This window comes from Capsicum annuum, chromosome 3 (genome assembly GCF_002878395.1).
Source record: "Capsicum annuum cultivar UCD-10X-F1 chromosome 3, UCD10Xv1.1, whole genome shotgun sequence".
In the NCBI taxonomy this organism is placed as follows: Eukaryota; Viridiplantae; Streptophyta; class Magnoliopsida; order Solanales; family Solanaceae; genus Capsicum; species Capsicum annuum.
This window is the reverse complement of record NC_061113.1, coordinates 6,732,334-6,748,460: the sequence shown is the minus strand read 5'-3', so window position 1 is coordinate 6,748,460 and position 16,127 is coordinate 6,732,334. Positions and strand designations below refer to the sequence as shown.

Sequence of the window (16,127 nt, the reverse complement as noted above, 5' to 3'; positions counted from 1 at the left end):
CAATGCAAGAACCAACATATGTCTAAAATTGGGACAAAGCCTCCAGTCGGACCATGAAACAAAAATAAAATAGCAATGTCCAATTACCAAGGCTTTCTGAAATAAGGGAGGCTCACCAACTGCGAACTTCGGACAAACAATCTACTGCTTAGCGGGACCCCGAAACTGTGCCTCAGATCCTGAAATGTGGGGGGAGGGGTCAATACAGATGTACTGGTACGCAGATTAATCCAGAATAGCATAGTTTTATTCAACATAAGTGAGAGCAATTCGTAAACCAAACAAAAACATATTACATGCAATATAGGAAAAACACATGGGATACTTTAAAAACTTTGAAACAATTCTTTGAAAACATGATTCACTTTTTATTTTACTTTTGAGCTAGATGGTACATCCTACAAGTCTAGTAACCACGAGCTATATGAGTCCGCTATTAACTCGTCGGCCAAGCCCCCACATCCAAGTTTGCCAGGATAGGGGTCCTACATACTAGTCTAGTATACCAGTGTCTCAAGGACAAGTATACATTGGACTTAGCCAATCATAACACCTGAATCAGCAAAACTCGATTTCCAACGATGACCCCTTACATCAAACGCCTTCTTCGGGTAACCATCTCACTCTCTTTAAACCCATTTTTAACATTTTAAATCATGCATCTTTCTGAAAAGTGGTCTAATGTCTGAAAACTTTTTGTAGCAAAGTCTAGTCTGAATCTATTATGGCATTTGCCTGATTTGGTATCACCATACCAAGACTTGAAAATTGTATAAGCCACATAATATCATGTTATAGTCTTGTCATTCAAAACATAATGTTTGGACCATCAAATCATTCAAACAGTACAAGAGAATTAATATTTCAAAATACATGGAAACTTATGCAAGAATTCTCTCTTTCAATTCTTAAATATGTGGCGGTCACTTACTTTGTAGTAAATCATGCAATTATTTTAATAAACATCTTTAACATTAACCAACAAGTAAAACACCCTCTCTTCAATTCACAATCAATCTCAAATCATTTAATCATAGCCAAGAAACATTTATACCATGCTTTAAAAGGTGAAATTATCAATTCGTAATGTGCGAAATCAAAAAAGGTCATAACTAGAGCGGGAGTACAAATATTCATGCTCTCAATTCAACTTTCAAACCCCAAACGCATACATACATATATGTGAACAAAAATCAAATTTAAGGGAAGGCCTCAAGATCAAAACATTATTATCAAAAACAGTTCACAATGCATACTTCTAAATGAAATTCAAGAACCCTTCATAAATACATGATTTCTCAACATTCAAAACCTTATGCCCATGTAGTTTAGAAAACCCCATGTACCTTGTGTTCCTTAGATGAGGAATAGAACCTTAATCTTGACACTTTTCTTGGAAAAATTTGGATTGAAAGAATTGAATTCCTTTTGATTCTTGGAAAAAAGGATTTTAGATATCATTCTTGGGAAAGGGAGGGTTTTTGGTGAGTGGATGTTGAAGAAGATGGGAAAATATTTCCCTTTTGGGTGATATAAATTGTCCTTTGGATGTTTGGGGTTGAGGGGAAAGGACCAAAGTGCTCCTTGACCCTTAAGGAGTTGAAAACAGCATGTGAATGGACATGGCGGAGCGCCCTTAGTCCGGGGGAGTAAAGTCCACGACGCCCACTCTAGTCTGGCATTCTAAGCTCCGCGGCGCGGTCTTATCGTGCTCCCTCACTGTCTCTCACAAAAATGGCTATAACTTTTCGTTCGGGTATCAAATTAAGGAGAAATTGATATCGTTGGAAAGATGACTCAATTATCTACAATTTGGTGGGTCTTGAGCTAAAAAATTCCACGTATATCAAAAGTTATACACGTTCAAAGTAGACCATTGTAGAATCGAATACGAAACTTTGGACGAATCAAAGATTCTTAGCTCAACTTTGCTCTAGGTGGTTTCTATGAACATTTTTCACTTCGAAAGCACTTCCCACACTAGGATAAAGATAATAAGACATATATTAACAAGGAATCATTGGGTTGGGTCTCTACGCGTAGAAACGGCGGTTTAAATTCTAGCCCGAAGATGCGGGATGTTACATAAAAAAATTATAACTGATCCCAATCCTTATTTTTCTACTCTGATCTTAGACAAGTTAAAGCAACGATTACACATAAACCAAAAATTCTTTTTGAGTTCCCTTGAAAGAAATCCAAGTGTCAAGCTAACGTTAACAAAATCAAATTTCACGACTGCAAAACAAAGTTCCTTGGTGAGAAAACATTGTTTCCTTATAACATAATTTATGGTAACTTGTGAAACCACATATATATGAGTTGGGTTGACTGCTATTGAAGTGAAGAAATTAACATTGGTTAATGTTGATTAGGTAGTGGGAAAATAAAGAGAAAGAAAGAAACAGAGTATGTAACTTCGGGCAAAAAATCAAGTTTTCCTCACATATGCTGTTTCAATTTTCTATTGAAATTTCTGTTTTGGCAGCTTTCCCTTGTTAGATTATCCTTAATTCATCAATTAAGGTGTGAAATATTAAGATTTAGCTTTAAACTTAAAAGTTAGGGATAATGAGACTTGACCCCGAATATGTGAAGTGATGTTGGGGCGTTGAATATATTTTCTTCGCTGCCGTTATAGTTCTAGGGGCATATATAGCTATCGTAATTTGTTAGGGGCATAGTTATGCTTTTTTTAATATGTTAGGGGCTTGTACATACTACCGTAGTAGACTTTTGAGGCATTATATATGCTATCATGGACTTGTCGGGGTGCTAGGATAATCACCTTCATTGTCATTGATGACAAGCCGTGAGAGTTGATTGGTTTGAGATATGAAGTGGCTTTTTGAACTTCCGTTTAAATCTTATTGAGCATTACCTTATAAGAGATATTGTGTGCATATTATTTATGTATTTTGTTGTGCCTTGTATTTTCTAACACTTGTTCCAGGAGTATTAAAGTAGCGAGTCGAGGATCTTATTGGGTTATATTTTTATATATAGCTCACTCCTTCCTTGCATGTCTACAAATACGATTGCAGAGAAAGAGATTAGTGGCTGATGGTCTTTAAGTGTAGATTCCATTGCTGAGGTGAGCCCTCGCATTGTTCGTGGAGGCTGTTATCCAGCTTTAGCTATTTTTAGATTATATTTCTTTTCATTGGGTTTGCATGCCCGAAAGTTGAACTCATGTAACTCTGTTTAGATGCTCCATGGTCTTAGTGTGAGATTTAGACTAGAAATTTATTATCTAAGCTATTGTTGTTCATAAATCGTTATACGATATCTGGTTGGATAATTACTTTGCGTTAATGATTATTTCATGCATTTGGAGTTGCATATGATTTTATCTCAGTTTTATAGGCATTGTGAATGTATGGGGAATTGGTTCTCCCGACAAGTGGTGTTAGCGGGAGTCAGTCATGCCTCGTGGTTATTTTGGGACATGACAAACTCTCCTAGGATAACAACTCTACAGAAAAGTCTCTGCTTAATAGTTTATTCAATATAACCCATTAATTTCAGTATCATTTGCAGTGACATTTAACTTCTGGCTAAAAAAGCAACAAGAATGAACTACTTAGGAAAGGAAAATACCCATCCCAGTCTCAGAAGCATCAGTCTCAAACCGAGAATATCTTCAATGAATCTAGGAGTGCTAAAATAGGGACGGAGCTCAAAGCTTTCTTAAGTTGAAGAAAGGCAGTTGAGGCAACCTCTGACCAAGCAAAAGAATCTTTCGTTACTAGATCAGTAAATGGAGAAGCCAAATAAGAGTAGCCTTTGACAAAGCGGCGGTAATACCCTGTCCTGTCAAGCCTAGGAATTCTCGCACATCTTTAAGTGAAACAGGAATGGGCCAGGCAAGACTAGCCATGGTTTTTTCATAGTCAACTTGAAGGCCCTTCGTTGAGATAATGTGACCAAATAAGCAATGGACAATAAAAATTTTGTGAAAAAACAAAGTTGTGGGGAACTATGGTAGAAGTTGTTGAAAGTTGCTTTAAGAATGCAGCTGTTTTTTTTTCTTCAATTTTTTTTATGTATAATTCTAGTTAAATTAGGAGTCCTATCTTTAGTAGGAAACTAATTAGTTATTTTAATTTTGGTAGAAATAGGTTATTTCTTTGTCCTATTTTTAGTTGTAATAGAAACTATTTAAGTTGCTAAGTTGATGATCAATAACAGATCACTTTTACAAGAAAATAATCTATCTCACAGCATATTCTCTTCTTTAAACTCCATCTTTGTTTTAGCGTCTAGCTTTTGAATTGAATTCATGTTATTTCCCTTTAATAGTTTTAAATCAACAATTGGTATCAGAGCTTTAATCTTAAGGGACCTGTGAGTGTGTGCATCAATCTGATCCAGTGGACACAATGAACAGAGAAACAATTTTTTCTTCAATGGCACCACCAACTTTCGATGGTGAAAGTTATCAAATTTGGGCAGTTAGAATACGAATATATCTGCAAGCTTTGGATCTCTGGGAAGCTGTTGAAGATAAATACGAAATATCTCCCTTGCCGGACAATCCCACGGTGGCGCAGATTAAAACTCACGAGGAGAGGAATACTAGGAAATCAAAGGCAATGACATGCTTATTTACTGCAGTTTCATCTAATATCCTTACTCGTATCATGTCTCTACAATCAGCGAAAGAGGTATGGAATTATCTCAAGACCAAGTATGAAGGAGATGAAAAGATTCGAGGGATGCAAATATTGAATCAAGTACTGAGTTTGAGCTGCGAAGGATGAAAGAAAGTAAAACCATAAAGGAGTACTTTGACAGACTTCTTAACTTAGCAATCGCATCAGATTATTGGGTTCCACTTTCAATGATTCAATGATCGTTAAGAAGATCCTAGTAATGACACCTGAAAGATTTAAGGCTATCTAACAACCTTAGAAAATATTAAGGACTTGTCCAAGATCACACTTGCAGAGCTCTTAAGTGCTTTTCAAGCGCAAGAGCAATGACTTGTTATGAGACAAGAATGAGCTATCGAAGGTGCCTTAACAGCCAAACATCATGATGATGGAAGTTCTATGAAGAAGAAGAAGAAGAATAAAAAGTACCAACAACCTGATGAAGAAGGTGCAACACACAACAACAAAAACAAAACAGGTGGTTTCAAAGGAAACTACCCTCCTTGTAAGCATTGCGGCAAGTTCGGACACGCACCTTTTAAGTGTTGGGAGAGGCCTGATGCTAAGTGCACTAAGTGCAATCATCTTGGGCATGAAGCGATCATCTGCAAGAACAAAACTCAGCAACAAGATGCAGAGGCTGGAGTAGTTGATGAACAGGAAGAAGATCAACTCTTTGTCGCATCATGTTTGACAAGCAGTATCTTAAGCGAGTCGTGGCTGATCGATAGCGGATGCACAAATCATATGACTTGTGTTAAATATCCGTTTAAAGTTAGAATCATCCATGGTGGTTATATTTCAGCAAAAGGAATGGGAACCATTACAATTGAAATGAAATCGGGAACTAAACCAATTTCTGATGTTCTTTATGTATCCGATATGGACCATAACTTGTTAAGCGTTGGTTCGTTACTATAAAAAGGTTTCAAATTGTATTTCAAAGATAAACATTGCTTGATCAAGGAAGCATCTGGATAAGACCTATTTAAAATCAAAATGAGAGGTAGAAGTTTCTCATTAAGAGCGTGGAATTCACCAGTTATGTGTGGAGCCACCTCTGTTAAAAGAAGACATTCCACCTGATGAAGAAGGCTGGTTTTTTCCTGGTTGTGATTGCAAAGTTGACTGCATTGACTTGCTTAATGATCTTCAAGGAGCAGACCTTTCCGCCACTGACAGCCGGGAGAAAGTATATCCCAAGAAAGCTGCTGCTGTGTTTGAGAAGAAGCTAGATGATATTTTTGGACTTCCATCGAATGACTCAGAGGATGATGACTACAACCCTGACAATCCAGATGTAAAAAAAATGATTCCAAAGCTGAGGCCAGTTCTGATGAATCTAATTTTTACTCTGCATCTGAAGACTTGGTAGAAGCCCCTTCTAAAGATGATGTGACCTTGGGGATTTCTTCTGAAGACTCAGAAAATGATGACTTTAATCTTGATGATCCAGATAAGGATGATTCTGTTAAAACAAAAAGTTTAAGTTCTGATTTTACATTCGACTCTAAGGATTTTAGTTTGATAGTTGATACTGATAAGTTGTGAGGTGATGGGCAAGGGATTTTTAGTTCAGTAGATAACATTATGCCTAATTCGGCTTCCCAAGAGGAAAAAGCTAAAGTTGGCAATGGTAAAAAGAATTTACTGAAGAATGAGTTGTCATATCTTATGCAGTCTGTGAGCCCTCTTATCTCTTCCGAAAAGCACTTTGAGAGGTTTTTAGTTATTTCTATGCAGGGAGCGTTATTCAATTTTCACTTTGTGCTTTACTTGCTGGCCCCCTAGCTTGCACACATACTTGTTGGTTAGCTGGAAGAGAAGGCTATACACTCATATACTTTGTATCTTAATGATATTGATTGTGGTGAAATTGAAAATGTCCCTGCTCCGGCGATAGCAATTGACTACTGTAAACTGCCTAAGGATGCTATTTTAAAGGATGTTGTTACTGTCATTCGTGTTGATAAAGCTCATCATAGAGACGTTAAACATTTCGCATCTCCATAGGAGACATATCAGGATGACTTGTAGATTGATCTAAGCAAGCACCATGTGGCCAAGACATTCCTTGATAAGGTTGCTTATTGGTCAGTGAAACTTCTCAGGATTCCAACCAATTTATTTTTTAAGAAAAGATACGGTTGTCGTACAACGATGTTGAAAACACTGGCAGGTATACCAGGAATGGTGGGAGATATGTTGTTACATCTGAGGTCATTACACAAGTTCGAGCTTCTAAGGAAAAGAATTGATGTTTGCATTTCATAAAGCAAGGAGGAGTGTGAAAGTTGCTTTAAGAATGCAACTATTTTTTTTCTTCAGTTTTTTTACGTACAATTCTAGTTAAATTAGGAGTCCTATCTTTAGTAGGAAACTGATTAGTTATTTTAATTTTGGTAGAGATAGATTGTTTCTTTGTCCTATTTTTAGTTGTAGTTGTTGACATCTAATTTTTGCCCTCCGCAATCCAATTTAATTTCGAGTTTCTTCAATTTTAAAATAAAATCACAACAATTATTTTGTTCAAATAAATGCTGGTTTAAATTACTTATTCAATTCGATTTTATCATTTAATTAACGGTTATACATTTTTCGCATTTTTATATATACGAGAGTATAAACTTTGTTATTTAAATGAACATTTTATCAAAATTAGATTTTTATTGATTGAACCTGAAAATTAATTCAAATGGATTAAATCTTGGTTTTAAATATGATTTGCTCTCGAAATATTTTATCAGGAGGAATATTTGTTGGATTTTTATCAAATTAAGAAACTCGAGGTTAATTTGTTACTTGATTCGTGTCAGATTGCGATTCAATTTAGCGAACGAATTAAATATGACCTTAATTGAATTCAAATTGGCCCAATTGTGATGCAATTGACCAATAGACATTTGATTTGGTTGTAATTTAAATAAGTCATTTAAATTGTAATTCAATCTTAATCCCAAAAGTTGCCCATTTCTTAATTGGGATTATTTTAATCCGATTAGATTTAATTATGATTATTCTAATCTAATTAAATTTAATTAGGGTTATTTAATAACCCAATTAGATTTAGTTGGGGTTATTAAATAACCCCCCAAATCCGACCCAACCCGTCATCAGCCAGCCCAAAACAAAACAACACCAACCCCCAGGCCCAAAGAACGGCCGACCCAGTCCAACTCCCTTATTTCTCCCCCCTTTCTTCTCTGAAGTAGCAAAGCTGCACATAAACAAGAAAAATTCTCAACCATCCTAACAACTCAAAACCACCAACTTCAATGACCATGTTCCAGCCAAAATCCATCCAAATCGACCCGACCCGTCATTCTCAACCCAAAAATTGGCGAAAACCAGCTTCCCAAAGTCAACCCGACTTTGACCCGCCTAGATGGCGTGTGTTGGTTACGGGAATTCAAGAAAAACTTCTAGAAATAAATGAGCTGGCTCACCCCAACGTTCAATTCTTGTGAATCTCGGGTACCATAGTACGAATTGGTACATAGACGGAAAATTTTCACTGGCTTGTGAAGATTATTCCCTTTCCACTAATTTCTATTGGCCACTTTTTGGAATTTCGTTCAATAAAATGAAAATAGAGGTACAGTTTGTTATGGTCCTGATATTTTGAATTTCAAAAATAAACCCTCAATCCTCTTCTATAATTAGCTCTCTTTAGAGCAGGAAAAGGGGATTTTTTTTTCTTTCCCTTATAGGTTCGAAAGTTCTGGGTGGAAAAACTTAGGGGAAATTCGGGAGTAGAAAATTAGGGTTGAAAATTCTGGAGTTTGAAATTTTTGGATTCTAAAAGAGAGGAAAGAAAATTTTGAGATCAAAATAGTTCCCTTATTGAAAACTTTCTTTTTACTTTTTCTTTCTGAAAGTTGGTCGGTCAATCGGAGGAGGTTCCTGAGTTGGTAATGCTAATTTACGATGGAGGTGCATCTCGACGTAAACTCGTTATCCTGTTTTGCTACCCAAAAACCGGTCAGTACTCGATTCTTCCCTTTACTGTTATGTCGTAATGATTGTAGCAGTAGTAGCTTTGGTTAATGTCTTGAGGCTGGGATGTTCTTTGTAGATTGGCATTGACAATCCATAGGTTTTTTTATGTTGAATCAGTTGATGTTTTGGGTTCATCTTTATGTTTAGTCCATGCTGACTTGAGGTCATCAAACAATTTGAATTTCACACGTTGGAAGTTGTTTCCTAACTTAGTTGTTATCCATCTTTCATTATCTAGCTGTTTGATTTGACAAGTGAATATGGTTCTTGATATACCGTGCCTTCGATATTTTATGTTGAAGCCTTAAAGTATTAGACTTTTTCTAGAACTGTCCATGAAACTATATCTCAGTTTGCTTTTTATGCACTGATGTGTGCCACCTTGGATTCTTTGAGTGCGGTTCAATTGTTAGATATGCGAAAAATCCAAGTTCTTCTGTGATTATAATCTAATTGACTAAGTAGCCATGTTAAAACTAGACTTAGGATATCTTTATAGACTAGAGGCTTTGAATTCCAGATTGCTGCTATCATTGTCTTTAGTTTTCTTGTTCTGTGACTCATTTCTGTGGAATATCTAGGTTCAACTGTGGCTTTGTATAACTCTCTTCTGTTAGTGCATTTTACCTCAAGTAGAACTTTTTGTGTTAGAAATTTTACGACTCAAATAAAAGGACCATTTGGAGAGAATCCTGTTTAGTACCATGTTAGTATATGTCTGTTATTCGTTGGAATTTGGGTTCTAAAATAGTAGTATTCATCCTTCTCTATGCCTATTAAGAAAATTTTTTGTTATCTATACTTATAATTCACCTAGAGCCATTTAGTGGACTATTCTTAAAAGATCTGTTAACATTCAGTTGTGCAGATTATTTTAAAGATCAATTTCCCTTTTCTAGTTTTAGTCGGGGGTTAATCGAAAACAACCTCTCTATCTCACATGTGAGGTAGTGGCATGGATTGTGTACGCTTAACCTCCACAGACCCCACTTGGTGGCAATATACGGGGTATCTTGTGGTTGTTGTCTAAACTTTCATTACCGGTCCTTGTGGCCTCCATATTTGTTTCTTATATATGAGTTTGATTCATGTTTCTTTGTTGCCCGAATAATTCATTTTTGTGAACATGTATTAATTCCTTCATCTTTTTATTTGCATGAATCCATTTTTGAGTCCTACATGGACTCTTTTCCTTTCGCATATTCATGATGGGATCTTGAGGCCCATCATCTCTATCGAGTCAACTCCGAGAACAAGTCTAAAAGTCGATCATGAGGCATACCAAGGCAAGAAGATGGAAGAAGAAAAAATGGATCCAAAGGCACCCTTATTGAAGTAACTAAGAGACTCGAAGAGTCTTATTTTGCTTTATTTATTTATTTATTTATTGTTGCTTTATTTATTTTCATTTATTTTTTTATGTGTTTATTAATTTAGTCATTCATTTGGGCCTTGAAGCCAAAGTTGTATCTAATACAGGCGAAGTGAAAACTCGAGCCAAAAAGGGCTCGAAAACATAGAATTAGGACAGGTGGAAGACGGGCCGAAAGCCCAACATCTAGACTAAGACAGGTTGATGGTTTGGGCTTAAAATTCTAAATCACTACTTCTCCCCTTTTTCCTTTTCCTTTTTCTTACTTGTTCTTACCTGCTTCTTGCGAACCTAGTTAAATCCGTAACTAAGTCGCTAAAAATTGATTTTGAAATTTTTTTTCCCTAACCAATCTTTTCTCCAATAAATCGATTTTCCAAAGTTAGTCAAAGACAATTTTCAAACAGTCCGGATAACCGCAAGTTAGCGAACGTTTTAGGTGTCTAACACTTTTCTAAAACGTTAATAGGAACCGCTTATCTAGAATCTCTAACTTAAATGATTTTACTGTTTTGAGTCGTCTAAGTACATTACAAAGGTTTCTTAATTCCTTTTCAAAATTAAGTGGCGACTCTCTTCTCAAAAGTCCAAAATTTCTCCGCAAAACAGTAATAGCAACTATTTAAGTTGCTAAGTTGATGATCAATAACAGATGACTTTTACAAGAAAATAATTTGTCTCTCAGCATATTCTCTTCTTCAAACTCCATCTCTTTTTTAGCAACTAGCTTTTGAATTGAATTTCTGTTATTTTTCTTTAATGGTTTTAAACCAACAGAAGTTTTAGATGATGATCATTCAACAGACGAGAAAATGTTTCTCTCGATGGTTTTGACAGATAGGCATTTTTACTTTACGAATACTTGATTATTGAATCCCATTAGTTTTTTTTTCATTGCCTGATATAGACACCTAGTTTTGTTCCTTCGAAGTTTAATTTTATTCATTTTAGATCACCTTACAACGCACCTTCATTCATGTAATTATACCCCATAAAAATATAAAAATAACAATTCTTAACAAAACTTCTAACAAATTTTATCTTATTTTAATCATTCTAATAATCCACCCCTACCCCACCCTCTATTCACTAACCCCTAAACCCCTATCCTACCCAAATCACGTTTTCCCCCCTTTGCTCTTAACAGATTCCAACAAAAAAGGGAATTTTTCCATTTTTATATAATACATACATAGAGAGAGACAAAAAATAGAGAAGGGGAAGAGGCCCACGTGATATTCCTTTTTCTTCTTTCTTTCCAAATTGATAGAGGGACCCACATGCTCACAATTGGATAAAACAGAAAACACCCATTTTTTGGGGAGACGATACGCAATACAGAGTTGCCCAATTAAATGGGAGTGCTATTAGTTTTTAAAATTAATTGGGAGAGACAACTTTTTTTTGAGTTTCTTTTTTTAAGTTTTTTCGTTCCGACAACTTATCTCAGTTGTTGAATAATTTTAGTAATTGTTCCACAATTTTATGAAGTTGTTCAATAACTATCAAAGTTGTTTAATAACTAGAGACAGTTGTTCGACAACTGACAGAAGTTGTTCAACAACTATGCGAAGTTGTTAAACAACTAATGTAGTTGTGGAACAACTATCCCAGTTGTTCAAGGGACTTAATTTTTTTAACTTAATAAGGTTGCGGGACCTACTTGTCCCATTTTCTTAATTGAAAACTCGCGGGGAGGGGGTGAGGTCTTCTGCCTCCTTTTTCTTAGTACACCCAGACACTCATCCTTGGATCCTATCATCCATCACAATACGCACGACACTCACACTAACACAGACCTCACTACCATCCGCTTCTACACAGATTCACGACTACACACTCACGTTGACAGTGTGAGTAAATCAAGAGAGGGAGAGAGCTCGAGAGAGAGTGAAGCAGCAGAGAGAGGGAGAGAGCTCGAGAGAGAGTGAAGTAGTGGCGAGAGGGAGAGAGATCGAGAGAGAGTGGAGCAGCGGGTGAGGGAGAGAAACAACCGAGCTCGTGCCGACGACCAGATCTTACCGGCGATTCGGCGTCGATCAAGTCCACTCCTAAAAACAGCTCTGTTATTTACCGGAAAGCACTCAAAAACCCAACCAAAGTTTATTCACCGGGGAATGCTCCGACGTATTATGTTGGCGAAAAATATTCGTGACGAAGGACCGAGGCATCGGGTAAAGCACGGGAGCGCAGTTCAGGATTAGTGTAATATAGAATAGGTTTTATATTTTTTGCATTTTTCTATTTTGGACTGTATAATCGAACTGGACATTATTATTTGGGTTTTGATATGTTTGTTTCTTGTTTTATGTGTTTGATGTGGTTTATACATTTCAAAATAAATTTTTATTTTCTTGTCACTTAATAATAAAAACATTTTCAACCTTAAAATCTGTATCTTTTTGGTTGTAAAAAAAGGGTGTGACACCTGAATTAATTCACCAAAGCATTGAGATATCCATTTGCGACGTCATTAGTAAGTTGTAAATTTGAAGACAGATGTAAAGAGAGGAATTCATACGGAAAAACGAATTAATAAAGTTTAGAAATGAACAAGTGCATTCAATTCGAAATTTGATAAATTAACTACATTGCCAATCTAATAAAAAATAAATTCGCTTCCACTCCCACTCCATAAGGGAGTCTATTTCCAACTGTTGCAACGGCTGATTTTTCACATCAAAAGCTTTCATGGCTATTAATTGACTATGCCAAGACTCCCTTCCATGAGAAGTAGAATGACTCAAATGCATTAAACGATCAATGAAACATTTATTGATTTTGACAGATGATGATAGGTTGAGTCTCCTAGGATGACAACTCAATAGCAAGGCATCCACAAATGTTGGCAACTCCTCATAAAACTCTGTTTTTACATCCAAAACATCCACTTGTGGGATAGCAACTCTGTCATGCAGTAGCAAATCATTCATGTTGATCTTAGCGCAGTCAACAAAATAAAGGGAAACTTGAGACCAAGAGGCTGAATTTGATAAGAACTTCTGCAACTTACCAAACCATGCAGCATCTGAATGAAAGCCGCTAAGAACGATTTTTGAATGCTTCAGTTGGCACGACTCTCTAGCAATTTTAAGTTCGGGAGTTTGTTTTCCTTGATACTCAATTGATACCAAATTTGGATCATCAATCTCCTTTATGCCATCACAATTCCGAATCTTCAAAATCTTCAAGGATCCACTCTTACAAGTGCTGAACCTTTCCCGCCCATCAGAAAGATCATTGTATGCATTGAAATTTTGTGGACTCTACAAAAAGAGTTCAATTTTGGTTAGAGTTCTTGGGAACTACTTTACCCTAAATCTAGCTTGATGGCTACTCAACCTAAAACCTAAATTACGCCGATATAAAGGGGCAAAGGCATCTCCAGTATCCCACAAATTCACGGGATATTCACAAAGAGATCAAAGATCTGAAAAGTTCCAATAAATTCATGGCATAAAGATCAAAACCCTTCATGGGATATACATCAAGAAGACAAACCCTCCTTTCATGGAGATCAAATCTAAATGTTCCTACGTTCGAGAAATACACCACTAACGGCCCTCGAATTACGGAGAAATTCATATCCATATCTCCATACATTCGAAAAATATGCTACTGACGACCCTCGAATTACGGAGAAAATCAAGGAAGGAACACATTTATACCCCATCGTTTATCAATAAAACTTTTGTTTTTACATATTTTTATTTGTGATTGAAGATTATTTCCATGAATTAAATTATGTTGGAAACAATCATCTAATATCAAACTCTCGAGGAATTGAGATCTAGAAATAAGGTTCTGTAGAAACCCATCAGATATAGTTACATGTGTTAGATCTAAGGATTTCAGATCCTTGCATTCAGTAACAACCAATCCTTCCGATAAACATAAACCAAAATAAGACAAGTGTTCAAGAGTTGGTGCTTCAATTTTAACACGCTGGTTCTTAAATATCCTAATGGAAACTGACTTGATCTTACGAAGATTTGGCAGCTCAATCTTTTCCAGCCCCGAACGAACTTTAGGATGAAAGAGACAATCAAGGGACAGCTATTAAGTAGAGTCTGAAGTATGTTTTCGTCTAATGTTACATAAGATAGAGAAAGTTTTCTCAAAGAATTGCAATTCAGTAAAACACCACTAGATAACGAAACAGGCATAAGAGTACAACCCCACACAACCAATTCCCTTAAAGATTTTGCTGCCAATAGGGAAGGAGCATGACACACCGTCTAGGCCAACATCTTTTACACCATTCTGAATTGCAATGTCAAGCCACTTATCAACTGGAGGACAAAGATCTCTCCATGATAATTCAAAGTTTTCTATATGGATTTTCCCGTCCCTATATCTCTCCATGATATTATCCACTATTTTTATATGGCATTGAAAACGAATAATGAACTTCAAGTTGGGAAGAGTCGAATAGGCTTGCAGCCATGTTTTGGAGAGAATATCCATCTTGGTTGCTTCTTTTAAACTAAGAAAACAAAGTATTTTTTGAATGAGACATTCCGGCAATATATCAGCTGTGGCTCTCATGGTCAGGCGTTGGAGGCTGAAAAACTCAGTAATGACATTATTAGGGTTGGGAGGAAAACCTACCTTTATATTCTACCTTTTCTTAATTACTTAAATTTTATCCCCTAACTTTTTCAATTGGTAAATTACTCTCTCAACCCTCGTTAGATACTTGGACCAAACCTGTCCACCAAAACTAGTGCTGTATATATTGCTAAAAATTACGTAAATACACAACTTATGTTTTCATATTACAAAAAATCTCAACTCCTTAAACATATTACAAAAATCTCAATATATACACAAATGCTATGTATATGTTGGCTATGTTATGTATATTAAGAGGGAGAGAGAGTAAAGTAATTTAAAAAGTGGAAGAGAGTGTAATTACTTTTAAAAGGTTGATATTTATGTTATTTATACTTGTAATTATGAATTGTGATGGTGGTACCTAGGGCTGTCAATCTGAAATTGAGCAATTTAAAATGAACAGATTGAATAAATGGATTGGACTAAAATAATGGGTAAATAACATAAATCTCACTAATTTTCTTTTTAATTACCCTCTCTTTCGATTTTCTTACTTAATTTTTCTTTCTCCCAGATTTTAGTTATTCATATATGTCACACTCTTTTTACGCTCGAGGGAATCCAGGTCGAAGAGTTATTCCATTTAAAGTGACGATTTTGAATAGGGATTAATTTATTTACAGAGTCGCCACTTGGAATTGAGTTATGGTATTCCAAGTCATCTTTTTGAATCCCTAGTCAAAAAAAAATGACTCTTTGTTGGTATGCGAAAAGAGAAGACCGGATAAAGGAATTCTGTTGACCGAGGGGAAGGTGTGAGGCACCCCTCGAGTCCCGTGGTTCTAGCACGGTCGCTTTCATTGATTTATCCTGACTTAAATTATTTTGATAATTATATCGGGGCATAGATTCACTCATTTTTTTTAAATGTCTGATATCTTTTACACCTCTTGTATTAAGCCGATGAAAGTTAATTTTAGAAAAAAAATTTCAAGTGCAGCTTTGCATCCTTGAATTATTTTTAAATATCTCAGAAAGATGCGTACGCCGCATTCTTAATTGAGATGGAAATTCTAAACATGTCTAAATTTGCCTAACATTAAAGGCCTGCCTATTTGAAATATTACTTATCTCTAAGAAATAAAGAAAAAAAAATTAAATAAATAAATAAACATAAAAATAAAAATATTAAGTGATTAGTTAATTTAACAAAAATAATTATCTAAATATATTTATAATAAATTAAAATAATAATAATAATAATGATAATAATAATAATAATAATAATAATAATAATAATAATAATAATAATGCCCAAAACTAATTATATTATTTCTAATTTCTTATATAATCTCAATTTTACTATCTTTAAAATTAAATAAAGCTCAAAACATATTACATCAAATTAATTAAATACGAAAAACTTCAATTTTGGCCTACCCATTTATTTATATTTTAAAAGCAAAAAAAAATTTACGAAATAAAGGATGACCTTCGTCTAATTTCAAACACAAATCTAATCCATTCTATTAATTTAATACTCA

General features: G+C 35.3%; 1 protein-coding gene, 1 long non-coding RNA gene and 1 pseudogene across 2 annotated transcripts; 2 read left to right on the top strand and 1 right to left on the bottom strand.

Annotated features, from left to right (window-relative positions):
• Nucleotides 1-5,054: 5,054 nt before the first annotated feature.
• Nucleotides 5,055-6,030, top strand: LOC107865586. Its single transcript, XM_016711818.2, has 2 exons — nt 5,055-5,558; nt 5,698-6,030. The coding sequence occupies exons 1-2, from the start codon at nt 5,055-5,057 to the stop codon at nt 6,028-6,030; spliced, it is 837 nt and encodes a 278-aa protein (XP_016567304.2).
• Nucleotides 6,031-7,851: 1,821 nt separating this feature from the next.
• Nucleotides 7,852-10,269, top strand: LOC124896972. Its single transcript, XR_007053349.1, has 2 exons — nt 7,852-8,250; nt 8,534-10,269. It is a non-coding gene; the product is annotated as an uncharacterized LOC124896972 (long non-coding RNA).
• A 3,405-nt stretch (nt 10,270-13,674) lies between these two features.
• Nucleotides 13,675-14,644, bottom strand: LOC107866491 (annotated as a pseudogene).
• Nucleotides 14,645-16,127: the final 1,483 nt, after the last annotated feature.

Coding starts and splice junctions, on each gene's coding strand:
- LOC107865586 (XM_016711818.2), top strand. CDS start 5,055: ATGAAGAAGAAGAAGAAGAATAAAAAGTACCAACAACCTGATGAAGAA. Junction 5,559..5,697: donor TGGACCATAACTTGTTAAGC/GTTGGTTCGTTA, acceptor GGAATTCACCAG/TTATGTGTGGAGCCACCTCT.